We start from the raw sequence: 18,416 nt of genomic DNA, 5'->3' as shown, positions 1-18,416 counted from the left end.
GACTGCCAGCTGAAGCGGTGAACACAGGTTCAATTTTGACATTTCAGAAAAATTTGGATAGGTACATGGATGGAAGGGGTATGGAGGACTGTGGTCTGGATATAGGTCAATAAAGACTAAGTAGAATAATAGTTTGGCACAGACTAGATGAATTATAGTGATGTCAGGTTCTATGGAATAGACCTCTCTATAGTGTAACGAGCCCAGAGGACCCATAAACCCAGCAGCAGTAGATATTCACCAAGACAAATGGTTACTTAAACAAAAGTTGCTTTTAATTATCTTTAAACATGAAAACAGAATCAAACTTTAACTTATCTATTATTAACTTAATCTAACTTAACCCCCTTCTAATTCTAAGTGCACGTGTATGTAATGTATATGTGTAAGTTCAGAAAAGTTCTTTGGTTCACAGTCCAATTTCACTTCTCATTCCTCCAAGTTCACTGGTAGCAGGCAATTCTTATACTGAGCACAGAATTGAACATGTATAAAGTTCACCAGGCTTTGGTGCTCGAAAGATAAATGGTTACCGCTCTGGAAGGTTCTTGTCGTTTTTCAGAGAGAGATATGTTTTTCCAGGACATCCACAACTGATGTACTTCCATCAGTCACCTCAGTGTCTTGCTGACGAAACTTACCCCTTCAGGGTTCTTCAGATGATAACCTCTTTCTTTCAGATCACCACAGAGTTCCTCTCTGTTTCACTTACTCCAAGTGAGGACAGCCAGTCCTCTCCTCTTGCATGAACCACAAGGGCTTTGACCAGGCCATCTTCCAAAAGCTTGCCAGCTTGTCCTGTTTCAATCGCAGCAATTTCTGCTGGCTGACACTGTCCAAGTGATCTCTGCTTCTCTCTCTCTGTCTCTCACACACCGAGACTGATAGAAAGCCTGTTTGACTCTCTCTGCTTGACCCTCTTACAACAGCAAAACTCTCCTGCAGACAATAGCGGTTCCAGCCTGCTCTTTCATCTGTTGCCTTGATAAACAATAATCCATTAGTGAAGTCTCTTGAGCACTCTTCAAAGCTCTTGCAAATAGGTGTGAGAAGTCACTATGTCTCCAGTATTTCAAATAAGATCTGTTTTAAAGTGCTTACATGTGACCTACTCTAACAAACCTTTCCCAATTTATCTCCCAGAAACATGTATATATATATAGATATATATATCTATATATATAGATATATATATATATAGATATATATATATATCTATATACTCTGTCACAACAGTAAAATGATGATGCCCTTGCACCAAACTTTCTCTCGGCACTTTTGTTTTAAATTCCACTACCTGGTGGACTTAAGCATGTGACTGAACAGCATTCAAAACAAGGTTTTTCACCGTAGCTTGGTGCACATGACAATAAGCAATTCAATTGAGCACAGGAGTAGGCCATTCAGCCCACCATGCCCATGCTGATCTTTGAGTAGTCAGCTATATTAAAAAGTCACCTCTGGAGGAGGTGTGAGCTGGTCAGCGATATGTAGGATGGGTTCAGGAAAAGACTGGGAAATCAGCTCTGCCCCTTCTTGGCTTCAATTGCTGCAATTCCACCTGGCTCCAGCAGATGGTGACAGACTCCCAACGCAATGTTAATACACAAGGGTGCTGGAGAAACTCGGCAGGTCCTGCAGCGTCCACAGGAGGCAAAGATATATAACTAATGTTTTGGGCCTCAGCCAAGGTATGAGCAAAAGAGCAGGCAGGTGTCTGAATAAATAGGCAGGGGGAGGAGGGGAGAAGGGGCAGGGGGGAGGAGCACAGACCAACAGACCAGAGGCCATAGGTGGATGTGGATAGGAGGGTAGGAGAGGTAAGCTGAGAACTGCAACTGTGATTGGAGAGCTGGACGAAAGGAGACAAAGGGAGAGGGAAAGAGAGATGGGGGCATCGGACTAACGGAAACCACAGAAGTCGATGTTAATGCCATCTGGTTGGAGGGTGCCCAGATGCAAAATGAGGTCTTGTACCTGCAATTTGTGATGCCATGCCCTGATCAATTATCAGCTTTTCTCTCCTGTCCTCTTGGTGTTTGGCCTCCTGCTCTTTCTTTCCTCCCCTCCCCCCAACCTTTTGATTCAAGTGCCTGCCTGCCTTCTGCTCACACCTTAAGCTCAGGCCTCAAACATTGGTTATGTATCTTTCCTTCCTATGGACTCTGCTGAGTTTCTCCAGCACCTTTGTGTATTTACCCCAACCATGGCATCTGCAAATTTTCTTGATTCACTCCCATCTCAACGCTGTGCCCAGGTTGGCAGGACAGCGGCTGAAGGTTAGAGAATTCGAATCCGGTTCCCATGCAGCAGTTATTTTGTGCTGTGCTTTCTCGTGTCCATGCTAAGAACTGACTGTGGCTTGCTTTTGATGTTCTGAGAGGGATGCAAGGTTTGACAGATACGAGCTATTTCCACCCAGCACTCATAAGCTGCGAAAACAATGAGCCCATTCTGCCCATCTTGTCCATGCTATTTAGACATTCCTCCATATCCTAGCTTCCAGGATTGGTTTGTAGAACCTGGTTTACAGGAATTACCCAATGCAGCCATTCTCAACTATTTTTTTTGGCTATGCCTCCCTTTTTGGTCAAAGTTTATGGGGCCCCTTCCCTGGAAAGCAGTCAAGTTTAAAAACATAAGAACATGAGAAATAGGAGCAGGAGTTGGCCATCTGGCCCGTTGAGTCTGTTCCGCCATTCAATAAATGGCTGATCTCCACCAACCTGCCTTTTCCTCTTAACCCCGAATTTCTTTTTTATGTAAAAATCTATTTAACCGAACCTTAAATATGTTTAATGAAGTAGCCTCAACGGCTTCCCTGGGCAGAGAATTCCACAGATTCAATCCTCTCTGGGAAAAACAGTTCTTCTTCAACTCTGTCTTAAATCTACTCCCCTGAATCTTGAGGCTGGGTCTCCTGGTTCTGGTCTCACTTACCAGTGAAAACAAATTTCCTGCCTCTATCTTATTTATCCCTTTCATAACTTTATATGTTTCTATAAGATCTCCTCTCATTCTTCTGAATTTGTGTGAGTATAATCCCAGACGATTTGGTCTCTCCTCACAGGTCAACCCTCTCATCCCTGGTGCATGACCTCCCTGCTCTTGAATTCAATTCAATTCCTCTTCCAATGAAGGCCTTCTTAAAAACCTGTTGTCGCTGCTACTCAACTTTTTGCAGTTCATGCTCAGGCCCTCCCAACTCCTGCTCTGCACCATGCTGCAGTTTCTCACCATTTGAATAATAATCTGCTCTTCTATTTTTCCTGCCAAAGTGGATGACCTCGCACTTCCATCTGCCAGACCTTTGCCCACTCACCTAACTTAACTATATCCTTCTGTGGCCTCTCCACATCCTCTGTACAATTTGCTTTTCCACTCAATATTGGCTACATTACACTTTGACCCCTCTTCTAAATCATCATTGTATACAGTGAACAGCTGTGGGCCCAGCAGCGACCCCTGCATCACCCCACTTTCCACTACCTGCCAATAAACAGCCATTTATCCCAACTCTCTACCTTCTGTCAGTTAACTAATCCTCAATCCATGCCAATACTCCCGACTCCATTCATCTGGATCTCATTGATAAGTCTCTTGTGCGCCTCCTTATTAATATACATTAACCTGCTCCCCCTCTATCTACCACACCCATTATATTCTCAAAGAACACCAGCAAGTTTGTCAAACAAGACCAGCCCTTTCTGAATCCATGGTGGGTCTGCTTGAAGAAACCCCTTCTTTCTAAATGCCTCACTATTTCATCTTTAATGACAGCTTCAAGCATTTTCCCAACTATAGGCGTTAAGCTAACTGGTTGATAGTTGCCCGTCTTCTGCCTACGTCCCTTTTTAAAAAAAAATGGCGTGACATTTACTGTCTTCCAATCTGCCAGGACTGCCCGGAATCCAGAGAATTTTGGTAAATGACTACCAAAGCTTGAGTTCTTCCATATTTCCCTCCTACTGACTACATAAAAAACTTTAAAAAATTATGATTACAGTCCATGCCCCCCTCTTAAATGAGCTGTGGCCCCCACAGAGCCCCTTTGAGAATGGCTGACCAAAGGAACAGTTCTAAGAGTTGGCATAGTTGATTGAATGGTTCATGCCATGAAAAATATTAAATTGAAAAAGGTGTGAGGTTAGCACTGCTCCGGTGCAGAGAATGCATCAGGGAGGGGCAGCAGAAGCTAATCCCCACCCTCTGCCCTCAGCCCAGGTCCCTCTGAGCCCACCCTTACCTGGTTTGCAGGGGACACAGAGCCCCTCAGGACCTCGGACCAGCTCCATTGTGTCTTCGTTCACCTTCACCAGGTGGATCGGGTAGACTTTGGGCAGGATCCTGCTGTTGAAGCCGCAGGCACCCACCTACAGAGAGACAAGGCATACACAACATCAATTTTCACCTTTCCTCTTATCAGTGTGTGCTGACCAGCTGCATCACCAATGGAGACACCAATACCCCTGGGCGGAAATCCCTGCAAAGTTAGTGGGGATTTCCCACTCCCTACCATTGAGAACATCTACAGGGAACGCTGCCATCGGAGAGCAGCAGCAATCATTAAGATTTATATCATCCAGTACACAATCTGTTCTCGCTGCTACCATCAGGACAGAGGTATAGATGCCACAGACTCGCACATGGACAGCTGTTCCCCCTCCAGACTCCTCAACAACACTCAATCAGGGACTCATTTAAGGAATCTTACTTGTGCACTTTATTGTTTGTTTTTTCCCCCTCTCTGTATTGCACAGTCAGCAGTTTGCATGTGTATATTGTGTACAGTTTTCTATGCACTACCAATAAGTGGTAATTCTGCCTGGCCCACAGGAAAAAGAATCTCAGGGTTGTATGTGATGTCATGTAGATACTCTGACAATAAATCTGAAACTAACACCTTTTGTTGGTCTGGATTCCACCACCAGCCAGTCTTCAGTCTTTATTCTGACACATTCCTGTTCTTTGCTTATTCCTTGAAGAAGGGCTCAGGCCCAAAATGTCGGTGATATATCTTTATCTCCTATCGATGCAGCGAGACCAGCTGAGTTCCTCCAGCATTTCTGTGCATTTTTAATCCTCGACAACAATGCCAGGAGACAGGGTAGCGACCGTTGACCTCTTGGACCCAGTGCACAAAGCCCGTTACCTCAAAGGGTGTGTGCGCCAGAGCAAGCACTGGAGGGCCAGTGAGTTCAATCCTCAGATAGAGCCGTGGAACCCAGGGGGAGGCCTTTCTCCAGTGCAGGGCAAGCCACCTTACAGAATGGAGCAAGGTACATGTGCATGTTTGCAATGTGTTGAACTTTGGATAGAAGAAGCAACAAAGGTTGAAATCTTGAGCAAAGAAATAGCAGGCTGGAGGGGCACAGCATCTGAGGAGACAAGTGGGCAGTCAACATTTCCAGTCAGGACCCTTTTCTTGAGACAAGGATGGGAAGGGTGGACTGAGGAGCCACAAAATAATAAGATAGGGAACAGCTGAAGGTGGGAGAGGTTTTGTTTGGGTAGATTTATCACGTAGGATGATAGATTCATGATTAGTAAGGATGTCAAGAGTAATGGGGAGAATGGAGGAAAAAAGGGTTGGAAGGAAGACTATATCTGCCATGATTCGAATAGCCTAATTCTACTCTGTGGCTATTGCAGTTGAACCTGTGGCATGTTTCAATACAGTTCTGGGACATGTTTCATACCCTTCATCCTCCAACAATAAACCTAACCTCCCACTTCCCAGAACTTCTCCACATATTCTTGCACCCTCAGTCCAGTGTGGGATCTCGGAGAGATGGCGGGGACGTTCCCTGGGCACCAGTGAGTAGCCATTCTCCTGAGAGGGCCTTGCACAAGGACATGGCACTCCAGGACCCCACTCTGAGGGCAATGCACAGATCCTTTCTCTTCATTGTGGTTGGCTAGGTGATAACTCACTCTTATTGGCTGGATGACATATTACTCAGATTGGCTGGGTGATATCTCACTCAGGTTGGTTGTATCACACTTCACTCTGATTGGCTGGATGACACCTCAATCTGATTGTCTGGATGAAACTTAAATCTGATTGGCTGGGCCACACCTCACTCTCATGGGCTAGCAACACTTCACGGTGATTGGCTGGGCCAGACCTCACTGTAATTGGCTGGTTGACCCCTCATTGATTGGCTGGTTAACACCTCATTCTGATTGGCTGGGTGACACATCACTTCACTCTCATGGGCTGGGCAACACCTTACTTTGATTGGTTGGGCCAGACCTCACTGTGATTGGCTGGTTGACTCCTCATTGATTGGTTGGTTGACACCTCCTTCTGATTGGCTGGATTACATCTCCCTGATTGGCTGGGTGACACATGATCGGCACTCACCTTCCCATCCATGTTAGCAATGGAGCAGTTGCACTCAGTGGCACCATAGAACTCGGCCACCTGGTTGATGTGGAAGCGGCTGATGAAGGACTTCCAGATCGAGGGCTTCAGCCCATTGCCGATCGCCATGCGGACGCGGTGCTGGGACTCGGCTGGACGCACCGGTTGGTTCAAGAGGTAGCGGCAGATCTCGCCAATGTACTGGATGATCTGAGGAGAGGTGGCCACACCTTACATGGGACTGGAGGCTCATGAGCTGCAAGCGCCTCACCCACCCAGCACACCCCTTCTGTGACCGTGATGGTGCTCTGGTTCCATCCCCCCACAACATCCCAGACGAGCCGGTCAGAGGGGATGTGAGTGGTAGAAAATCTGGGAAGAGTTGATGGGAGCATGTGGAGGATAAAAAGGAATAGATTAGGACGTGTGAAGATGGGGTTTGATGGTTGGCACTAAAGGAACTCATTTTCACAGGAGGGCTGTGAGGGAGGGCAGGAGAAGCCATTACAGCTGTAGGACCCAGCCCACTTATGCACCCCACAAAGTAGGGGAGATTCTGTGGTCTTGGAGCAGCATGGAATGACCTTGGAGTAGTCCTGATACTGAAGAGTGAAATGCCAAAGAAAGACATATCCCATGAAAATAGCTATTAGGGAGAGAGAGATACAAGGAGAGGGAGGGAGGGGGGGAAAAAGAGAGAGAGAGAGAGAGAGAGCGAGAGAGGTAGAGAAAAGGGAGAGAGGGAAAGGGGGGAGAGAAAGACAGGCAGGAAGAAAGAGAAGAGTGAGAAAAAGAATGACAGAGAGAGCCAGAGCAAGAGGATGAGAGATGGACACAGATCAAGAGAGATAGAAAGAGTTGGGAGTGAAAAAGTGAGAGAGTTATAGGATTGAGGGAGAATGAGATGCAGAACATGGGGGAGTGAGGGGAAAACCCTCTCCCCTGAAAGCAGGAATCCAGAACCATAGGCAGGAGATTAAAACTGGAGCCAAGACATTCTTTTGACAACGTGGGGATTCTTTCTTACACACCAGGGGTGTTGAATCCTGGCACCTCCCCCCCACCCCAACCATTGTGACAGGTACCGCTGAAATCTGGCTGAAGCCCCAGTGGAGTGGAACTCCCAGCAGGAAGTGCAGAGGGCACTAGGTCCAAACTCACGGTGCAGTTGTACTTCACGCAGTCATCCCAGAAGTGGGAGGCTGAAAACTTCTTCTTAATTACCACGGTCAGGCCATGCAGCAGACACTGCCCGATACCGACTATATTACCTGGCAGCAGAACAGACAAAAACAAGGTTAGAGACTAGGCTTCACAAGGTACGCAATGGACGGACATTGCTATAAGTGCGAGCAGCTACACGAGATTGAGGAGTAGACGGAAGGATGTGTGACTTATCTCACCAGAGGGTTTCAGGCAGCTGTGAGGCAGAGAAGTTTGGGGTGAGAACTCTGGTGTTCAGCTGTCAAAGGCACACCCGCTAAAGTGGAGTGGGAGGGCTACGCAGGAAGAGGGGGGGGGGTTAGAGGAAAGCTATCCTGCTACAGATTACAGAGAAGGAGGAGAGACAGGAAAAGTCCCAGCACACAAGGGCGAGGATCTTAAAATTCAGTCAATTGGACAGCAGGGTTCGTTAATGAGCCCAGGGGTGATGAGAGAATAGAACTCAGTGAGTCTGGACTCAGCAGCTGGAGCCAACGTTCTGAAGGACCCATCACACCCCAGCCACACTCTCATCTCCCTCCTGCCAAGCGTGTGAAATCATGCACCAGGTGGTTTAAAGACAGTGTTTTCCCCACATACATGAGTGCTTTCAGGCTGCCCTTGCCTGGGGTTGAATGATTTAAAAAAAAATAATTGTAACTCTGTAAATGAGCTTATGTTCAACTTTATATGGCTGAATGAATGCTAGAGTTGACCTGCTAGATTGCTCTAGAAAGAGCCTTCTCACTGTACCAGATACAATCTGACATATAAATGTCAAACTTGGGCATACTGGATTTACAGAGGAATGAAGGTGCCAACAAGGAATGCACAGACCAGGAGGTTGTTGAGTGTTGCAGTCCTCTGACCTGTGTTCCAATCATGCCAGGAGTTATTAAGCTATTACAGTGCTGGCTGTCATGATAATGAATATGCATGAGATTTATGCAGATAGAGGTTGAGCTATTAACCTGACCGGAGGTCAGAAGGCATGCGCGCGATGTATGCAGGCGCGGAATGGTGGAATAATGGAAGCAGAGAAATAAATACACGTCGATGTTCAACGGGTAAATCATGTGTTGATGGTGCTATCAATTTCACATTTCGGGCCACAAATGTGACATTGGTGACTTGGGTTTAAATGCAGTAATGTCTGTAAGGAGTTTGTACTTTCTCCACATCTACGTGGGTTTCCCCCAAGTGCTCCAAAACCGTACAGGGAGTTTGTTGGTTGATTTGTGTACTTGGGAGGTGGGGTGGTGGGGGGAGGGGGTAGTGGGGGTGAGCTCATGGACCGGAGGGCCTGTTACTGCGCCACATGTCAAAAAAAAAGTTGGCAAATCTTGGCACGCCTGTGTGAGTGTGAGATCTCTCCGTGTGACTGGCAGCTAAATAACCCTACGTTTGGAGGAAGACCTTGGAGTGTGAATTTTGGAAGCTGTTTCAGGTCTGGCCAAGGTGAAAGGTGGAGGCAGAGTGACAAGTTGCAAGTCTGAAATGCCCAGGGACCCTGAGCTCAAGAGTGAGGCAGGTACTATGATACCAGATTCACAGTGGGGAGAAGGTTTGACGGCTGAGGCAAATACAGTGAGACCAGGTTCGCAGAAGTGAGAAGGTTTAACATTGATGTACAATAAACTCTGGCATATACTGTGACACCAGGTTCATAGTGGGGAGGAGGTTTAATGGTGATGAACGTTAACCTGTTGTAGATACAGTGACACTGGGCTCACAGTGGGGAGAAGGTTTAATGGTGATGCACGGGAGACTGAGGCAGATACTGTTACACCGGGTTCACAGTGGGGAGAAGGTTTAACGGTGATGTACAGGAGACTGAGGCAGATATTTTTACACTGGGTTCACAGTGAGGAGAAGGTTTAATGGTGATGTACAGGAGACTGAGGCAGAAATTGTTACATCGGGATCACAGTGGGGAGAAGGTTTAATGGTGATGTACGGGAGACTGAAGCAGATACTGTTACACCGGGTTCACAGTGAGGAGGTGGTTTAACGGTGATGTACGGGAGACTGAAGCAGATATTGTTACACCTGGTTCACAATGGGGAGAAGGTTTAACGGTGATGTACAGGAGACTGAGGCAGATATTTTTACACTGGGTTCACAGTGGGGAGAAGGTTTAATGGTGATGTACAGGAGACTGAGGCAGAAATTGTTACATCGGGATTACAGTGGGGAGAAGGTTTAATGGTGATGTACGGGGGACTGAAGCAGATATTGTTACACCGGGTTCACAGTGAGGAGGTGGTTTAATGGTGATGTACGGGAGACTGTGGCAGATATTGTTACACCGGGCTCACAGTGGGGAGAAGGTTTAATGGTGATATACGGGAGACTGAGGCAGATACTGGTACACTGGGTTCACAGTGAGGAGGTGTTTAATGGTGATGTACGGGAGACTGAGGCAGCATCCCCAGAACAGCGAATGAGCCCACTTGTTACCTGCCGAATGATAAAGTGGTAAGCAGTCATAGACAATGTCATCATGCCTCATCTGGAATCCATAATGTGTAAATGCAGCTATCCGATAATATCTGTAACCAAGGAAATGATGAAAGGAATAAGTGAGGAAGGAGGTCGAATCACACACAGCATTTCTTTCCCACACAAGGCGATGGGATCAGTCGATACGATGGTGTAGTCTTGCCTGCATCCAGTTCTGGATGGTCTTGGTCATTTCTGGGTCAGCCTCGGGGAGGGGAAAGGGCTCGTTATGCTCAGCCCCTGCATTTGATAAAAGGCTTCCCCAGGCACTGCCTGTGCACATCTGATGTCTGAAGCAGGCTCAGCTGTGTCTACAGAGACACAAAAAACTGCAGATGCTGGAACCTAGACCAAAAGGAATGAGCCGCTGGAAGGACAGCAGGCCAAGCAGCATCTAGGGAGGTTAAAATGGACATTCAAAGTTTCAGGTTGAGACCCTGCATCTATATGGATATCAGCTGAGCCTAGCCTGTCATTTTCAAATTCCCAGATAACAGGGACTCTCCTTCCCTTTGAGGTAAACACACAAGGTATAAGCAAGTGACTGAATTACTACAGAGGCTGTTGCCTTATGTCAAGACAGACAGTCCCCTTGGTGTGGTGGAGAAGGAGGGGTAGTCAATTAAAAGGGAGAAGAACTGGTTTAGTAATGCAACCTACTTATTTTCAAATCCCTTTGAAAATCTCAATTAAATTAAATCTTTTTTGGTAGAACACTCCAATTATAACAACATTAATTCTCCTCTCCAATGCCACACCCCTCATCTTCCTACAGAGTCGGCAGCAATGTTGTGTTGCCCTGAACTATGCCCGTGTCTCAGTTTGTACCTGCTGTGTACGACAATGGCAGCTTTGGGCATTCCACTGGTGCCAGAGGTGTAGATATAAAACAGGCGACCTGCAAAACAACAGAAAGTGTGCAGGACTGGCGTGCTGCAGAAGTTCTCAGCTTCTCCCCGTCCCCCTCCACCCCAAACCTCACCCCCCAGATTCGCTTCATTTCAAATCAAACCAACCTTAAAATCCACCCCCACCACTATCCCCACATAAATAAAAACTGCAGTTGCTAGAAACATGGGTGATGGGAGTGGAAAACTTAAAGTCTTTGGGTTGAAAACACAATACTGAGGAAACTTAGCAGGTAAAACAGTGTATTTTAAAGATAAGCCAGCGTTTTGGGCTTGAGCCCTTCATCAGGGTATGAACAAAATGTAGGTAGGCACCTGAATAAAAAGATTGTGAGGGGGGGGAGGAGCCCAGACCCACAGGCTGGGTGACAGTAATAGGTAGATAAGGGAGAGAGGGCACACCAGCAAACAAAGGGGAGGGGGGATGGCTCTGTGAATAGAGAGGGAAGTGTGGTGATACACCACTAGCCGACTGCAGGGGATGATCTGTGTACCTGCAGGAAGAGCACTGGAGGACAAGGCAACACCCGGTCGGCTACCAATCATCTGGTGCCTCGAGGTCAGTCTCAGAGCCAGCACAGCTACTCTCACAGCCAGCTCTGTGGAAGTTTGTGTGGAATAAAGCCTTTTGTGTCTGCTTTTCTGATCGATAGCACATCACAGGAAGTAATCCCTTAAAGACTTGGATATTTAATATACAAACACAAGCTTGGTTTACAACAGTAATGTAGCTGAAGGCTCTCTATCTAGTTGTTATTAAGGAATCCCCAAGGATCTTAAGCCACATGCTGCACTGGATATAGAAGGGAAAAGAAATAACCCTGCAGGTCGAGCAGCATCAGTGGGAGACAAAGGAACTGATGATGTTTCGGGTGAAGACTCTTCAACAAGACCTGTTGAAGAGTCTTCAGTCGAAACTCGGTGAAGAGCCTTCAATTGAGACTTGGTGGTTTTCAGTCGAGACTCAGTGGAGGGGCGGGCTTCAGTCGAGAGAGAGAGAAAGAGTCTTCAGTCAAGACTTAGTGAATCGTCTTCATTCAGGATTCAGTGAAGGGTCTCCTCCCAAAAAGTTGACAACACTTTCTCCTCCCACTGATGCTGCTTGTCCCATTGAGTACTCCAGCGGTTTGTTGTTTGCTGCAGATTCTGTCATCCACAGCCCCTTGTATCTCCACTGTACAGGAGAGCTTCTCCCCAGCTCCTAAACTGTCTGCCACCTACAAACTGTATTATAAGACGAGTGGCTTCCACCAAGACCAAAGTCTTTTCAGTATGGGCTGACGTTAAAGAAAGGCAAAAGTTGTTTGCAGTACAAAAACAAAAGTTTTCCAATGTGGAATGAGTGAAAATTGTTTCGCAGAACAGCGGAACAAGAACATTTGCAGACACTGGAGTCAAGTGCAATACGCAAACATGCTGGAGAAACTCAGTAGGTCACGCAGCGTCCATAGGAAATGGATGTAAGGGACGGAAAGGTTGGCATAGGGGTCAGTATGGTTGGCGTAGGGGGTGGCACAGTTGGTGTAACAATGAGCTCAACGCCTTTACAGTGCCAACTATCGGGACCGAGGTTCAAATCCTGCACTGTCTGTAAGGAGTTTGTATCTTCTCCCCGTGTCTGTGTGGGTTTTCCCCCGGGGGCTCTTGTTTCCTCCCACCGTTCGAAATGTACTGAGTGTGTAGGTTAATTGTATGCAAATTGGGCGGTACAGACTCAAGGGGCAGAATGGCCTGTTACCATGTTGTATGTCTAAATTTAAAAAAAATCTAATCAACATTTGGGGCCTGAGACCTTCCTCAAGGAACAATAAAATCCTTGATATCTGGAATCCAAGCTACTGGCAAAAAGAATCATGGAAAATAAATGGGTAAAAAATAGGCAAGTTTAAAATTGGCACACCTCGCTGTTCGTCCTCCATTCTCGCAACACGTAGTCTCATGCAAGCAGAAAATTCACCTATTCAGCATCTACCAACCCCCATAGATGCTGGATACCAGGGGTTTTTACTGTAAACGCGAAACTGGCAGGTGGTTTCACCATTTTAGTCAGAATTCTACCTGTTTTTCCTTAACCCTGTTGAAGGGCTCAAGCTCCAAATGTTGGTTATCTGTCCCTACCTATGAATATTCTGTGACCTGCTGATTTAATGCAGCATGTTTGTGTGTAGGGCAGAACAGGCTTGAGCTTCAGGCTGGGGTTGGGTGGAAGAGTCAGTAATAACACTGGAAAACAGAAAATACAGTATTCAACAGGTCAAGACTTTGGAATGAAAAAAAACTCAATTTTTCTTTCCACACATGCTGAATATTTCCAACGTTTTCTGTTTTTATTTCATATATTCCAGCTCTTAGCTTCCTTGATTGTCAGTCAGAACACTGCATTCTCATGCAATGACTCAGGGTGATTAGTGACTGGGAGAAAGGTTACCCAGAGAAGTAGGTGAAAGGTTACACTCTAATCTCTTGCCTGTGAGTAATCAAGAGGAGGGAGAGAAAGGGTGAGAGGTGGGGGAGGGAGAGAGAGTGGGGAAGAGAGAGAGGGGGAAGTGAGGGAGGAGAGAGGGGGAAGAGAGAAGAGGATGAGAGGAGGAGTAGGAGAGATTGGGAGAAAGATGGCAGAGGGGAGGGAGAGAGGGTTAGAGGGTGGAAGAGAGAAGAAGGGAGGGAGAGGGGTGAGGGACGAGGGGAAGAAAAAAATGAAAGGGAAAAGAGAGATCCCTCACAAACCTAGGGATAACACTGCAATGTCTTGATCTTACTTTAAATTACATCAATGGGCAGATTTGAGAAGTTCTGTAGCAGAAGTGAAATAATCCTTACTCATGAATCCTACTGAAGGAGGGGGAGAGGGGGCGAACTTTGAAGCTGCTTTGAGCTGAGGATCCAGATGTTCAATCCCAGCTGCAACTTTACTGAAGTCCCAGTTCCCAGAGCAGAACTTCCGAACGTTCTCCCCCAGGATTCCATTCACTTCCAACAGAGCTGGAATAGAAGCAGGGACATAGAACAATCAGGCAAGGTTCGAGCAGTCACCGTGTGCTATTCCGAAATTTTCAGCTACACAGTTCCTTCGCTGCACAAGGAACAAATTTTAACAGGGCAGGGTTGAGACAGCGTCAGTGTAGAAACCTGGCATGAAAGTGCAAAGAAAAAGTTCCATTATTGTCATGTAATACTACATTTAGAAAGTAACATTCTAAGTTCTTTATCTACCATAAGGAAGACAGAGAGTTCCCACTTTGTCAAATGCCCCTCATAGAAATGAGACCCCAGTGAGGAATGAACTCATGACACTTGGTTTACAGACCAGTGCTCTAACTGTTGCAAAGTGGTTAGTGCAACACTGTAATAATGCCAGGAATCCAAGTTTGAAACCGGTGCTGTTTGTAAGGAGTTTGTATGTTCTCCCTGTGTCTGTGTGGGTTTCCTCTGGGTGGTCTGGTTTCCTCCCACCCTTCAAAACGTACGGGGGTTGTAGGCCAATTGTGTATAATTGCATGTATATACATACATACATATACAGGTACTCCCTGACTTATGACTGCAATTGGGACTAAAGGATTGGTCATATCTTGAAATGGACGCAAGTCAGAATTTTGCCCACGTGCCTAGACTACCGAAGTCTTAAAGCAAACATTTTAATCAAATATTTTATCATCATAGATTGGATGACAAAAACGTTGTCGATCAACCTAGGCGAATCTTTCCACATTCTGGTCCATGCCTACCTTGTTAGTTGGTGTCTTGGGATTCGTAAGATGGGCGTGGTTATCTTGATTCCTCTGCACATGCGCGAGTCTTCAGTTGGCACTTGCGCGAGCCTTTGGTTGGTGCACGCGCAGGAGTTAAGTGCTCTAACCATATTGAATTTGTGCGCTTAACTCTCACAACCGATACGTAAACCCACTGTGCGTGCACCAACTCAAGATTCGCGAATGCACACAGAAATCAAGATGGCCGCGCCCAGACGAAGGATCCCAGAACGTCGACTGACAAGGTAAATACGCACACTTTGGTTCCTACTTGCCCTGCATCCCTGTTATAGTTTGTCAAATATAACATAATCCACAAAAATTTTACAATTTTACTTTATCTTAAAAAGTTTTTTCAGTTGTATGTGTGGATAGACGCAAGTCGCATAGGTCACAAGTCGGGGATTATACCCACACACACTGTGTGTGTGTGTGTGTGTGTGTGTGTGTGTGTGGGAGAGAGATTTGTAAACCATAGGCACTTTGTGGTAAGTGAGGGACTATTTAAGGTGCTATGTGAGTGGAAAAGGTTGAAAACCACTGTAGTAAATGACCTAAATTAAATTAAAAATGACAATATATACATAAGATAAATAATAAACAGAACAAGTTATCTTCAAGAGCCTGGAATTTTTTTCTTGAGCAGAGTTGAATGCTTGGGCATATTATTCCATCCTCTAGCCTGTTCCCCAAACTATATTCATTCCCACAGAACCATCTGATGAGGGTTGCTTGAGACTATGGCATATGTATAGTCTATCAGCAAGGCACTGAGAGAATGCTGCACAGATGGGCCACAATCCAGAGGGACGTTTACCGGTCTGCCTTCAAGAACATAAGAAATAGGAGTAGGAATCGGCAATCTGGCCCGTCGAGGCTGCTCCACCATTCAATGAGATCATGGCTGATCTGACGATAGGTTCATCTCCACCTCCCTACCTTTTCCTCATATCCCTATGTAAAAATCTATCCAACCTTGTCTTAAACATATTTACTGTGGTTGCCTCCACTGCTTCAATGGGCAGCAAATTCCACAGATTTGCCATTCTCGGGGAAAAGCAGTTCCTCCTTATCTCCTAAATCTACTACCCTGAATCTTGAGGCTGTGTCCCCTAATTCTAGTCTCCCCCTCCAATGGAAACAGCTTACCTACCTCTATCTTATCTATGCCTTTCATAATGTTATCCGTTTCTTAAAATTCTCAAATAGACATTGAGGATCCTACAATCATATGTGTGAGAGAATTATGGGCACACTTAACTGCCTAGTTTCACTGAAACAAAATACAACAGATTAACAGGCTGGGCTGTGCACAAATTGGGTGTGATTTGGCTTTTGATGGACGTCACTGGTTTTGGTAGGTGCCATGAATGGAAGGGTATGCGTGTCTCACTGCCACAAGCAGCACACTATCCCTTCTTGGAAACTCAGCTCTCTTTGTCATTACAGTACTCAAAATCTTGGAATTGGATGAGAGGACAGTGTGGGAACCCCTCAAATGCAAAATGCCAATGTGAGCCGCACATGCTGGTATCTCAAGCAAGCGAGGAGCTGGAAGGACTCTGCAGGCCAGGCAGCATCCTTGGAAAGAAATGGTCAATATTTTGGGTTGGGCCCTGTTTTGTGACCCTCCTCTTTGATCCAATGGCATGATATTGCCTTTTCCAATTTTAGTTGACCCCCCCCACCCCCGCCTACTCTGCAGTTCCAGTTTCCGGTAGCCCCCTTCTCTCTCTAGTTCCATAGTTTCCAATAACCCCCACCTCTATCCAGTTCCAGTTTCCTGTAAAACACCCCCACCACTTCTATACAGTTCCACAGTTTTCATCTCTCCTTCACCTGCTCCTGTTCCCTTGAACCTTTCCTTTCCTCCAAAGATCTCCTCCCTTATCTGCTCTCCACACCTGCCATCTTCTCCTGTCTAGAATCCTACCTCTTGATGGCTCCCCTTTTCTAAACTCGTCATTTCCTCTTCCCACCCAAAAACGTTGACTGTTCATTCCTCTCCATGGACTCTGCTTGACCTGCTGAGTCTCTCCAGCTTCTCACTGTTGACACAACACCAGCAGATCATCTGCACCTCCCTAAAGCAAACAGTGGGCACCCAGTAAATACCTGCTGGGCCAGAGATGCCAGGTCCCTATGAAGTGTACGTCAAAACAGAAAATGCATCACGAAAATACAACAAATGATCACAGCTTGCGGTGAGAAGGTGAAATTCTTGACAAAATTTGGACTGGCTGACTCACCATCGCTCATCTCCACTCCAAAGATGATGGCTTTGGCCCCCGACACAGAGAGGCAGTGAGTGAGAGCGCCCAGACGGAGATTGAAGTTGAGCAGGGCTCCCTCCACCCCAACCTTGGCCATGCCTAGCCACAGGCCCACGAATTCGGGCCGGTTCTCCATAAACAGGGCGATGACGTCCCCCGGCTGGTAGCCCTGCTCAAGTAGGAAGTTCCCCACAGCATTCGAGTACTCGTCGAGCTCCCTGAAGGTCCAGCTTTCGTCTGCTTCTTCATAAATGATGGCCACCTTATCGGGGTTTTTCCTCGCCGTCTCCTGGAATATCTTCGGGATGGTGCTGTTTTCCTTCTGGTACTTCTTGATTGCTAACTTAACGCGCATCAGCACAAACAGCCCACTGCCCAGGAGAGAAATAATCACCCCTCATTAGTTTGCACTTCATCCTCTGATGAATCCATCAAACGCTGAGAGAGAGAGAGAGAGAGAGAGAGAGAGAGAGAGAGAGAGGATGCAGAGATGGGAATTCCCTGTCACATTTTATTGGGGCACTCCAGGAATTAATATGATTGCCCTTTCCATCTGACCTTGCTGATTCCTGAGCTACAGAAACCAGGAAGACAGAATCATAGAGCTATACACCATGGAAACAGGCCCTCGAGCCCAAATCGTCTTTTTCAACATTCTAAGTTCAAATTTATTGTCAGAGCACATACATCCCCGAGATCCATTTTCCTGCATGCTGAGCAGAATTTCCACTTATCAGTAACTAAACTGTATGCATAACAAAAAAATACATATTTTTTTCTTTTAAATTTAGACATAGCGGCCCTTCCGGCCCATGAGCCCATGCCATCCAATTGCACCCAATTGGCCTACAATTTTTCCATACTTTAATGAAGGGCTCATGCCCGAAACATTGGTTATGTATCTTTGCTATATAAAGTTCACTGTTTGACCTGCTGAGTTTCTCCAGCGTTGTGATTTTACACTGACCAACAACCCTGGTACCTTTTGAAGGGTGGGAGGAAACTGGAGCACCCAGAGGAAACCCACGCAGACACGAGGAGAACGTGCCAACTCCTGGCACACAGTGGCAGCTTGGAACCCTAGTCGTTGGCGCTGCACTAACTACAACAAAAGAGAGAAATGTGAACAAGCTGACTGGACAGTACAGTACAGGAAATATAAATATTTAGTGATAAATAACACGCAAAGTAAGAATCTTCAATTGAGTCTGCTGTTTACAAATCTGTTGGTGGAGGGGCAGCAGCTGTTCCTGAACCTGGTAGTGTGAGTCTTGTGGCATCGAGACTTCTGTCCCGATGCCGATCTGAGCTTTTTCCATTTGCCTGTGTTTGGCCCATATCCCGTGAACTGTTTCCTATCCACATGCCTGTCCAAATGTCTTTTAAATCTTGTAACTGTACACTTTTCTCA

At 46.3% G+C, this 18,416-nt stretch overlaps 1 protein-coding gene across 7 annotated transcripts in view; it reads right to left on the bottom strand.

Annotated features, from left to right (window-relative positions):
* Positions 1–18,416, bottom strand: part of LOC138758446 (long-chain fatty acid transport protein 1-like) — a 59,499-nt gene that overhangs the window by 16,899 nt on the left and 24,184 nt on the right. For 6 of the 7 annotated variants that reach the window (XM_069927371.1, XM_069927366.1, XM_069927370.1 and 3 more), the window contains 7 exons: positions 16,982–17,376; positions 13,801–13,962; positions 10,901–10,970; positions 10,031–10,122; positions 7,529–7,638; positions 6,368–6,577; positions 4,247–4,373 (listed from right to left, as the gene is read on the bottom strand). In XM_069927371.1, the coding sequence (XP_069783472.1) occupies positions 4,247–4,373; positions 6,368–6,577; positions 7,529–7,638; positions 10,031–10,122; positions 10,901–10,970; positions 13,801–13,962; positions 16,982–17,376 (1,166 nt within the window). The remainder of the gene's footprint in view (positions 1–4,246; positions 4,374–6,367; positions 6,578–7,528; positions 7,639–10,030; positions 10,123–10,900; positions 10,971–13,800; positions 13,963–16,981; positions 17,377–18,416) is intronic. The other variant, XM_069927372.1, reaches the window with a different exon arrangement.

This window comes from Narcine bancroftii, chromosome 3, assembly GCF_036971445.1.
Source record: "Narcine bancroftii isolate sNarBan1 chromosome 3, sNarBan1.hap1, whole genome shotgun sequence".
In the NCBI taxonomy this organism is placed as follows: domain Eukaryota; kingdom Metazoa; phylum Chordata; class Chondrichthyes; order Torpediniformes; family Narcinidae; genus Narcine; species Narcine bancroftii.
Note: the sequence above shows the minus strand (reverse complement) of the source record. Positions and strands in the feature narration are given on the sequence as shown.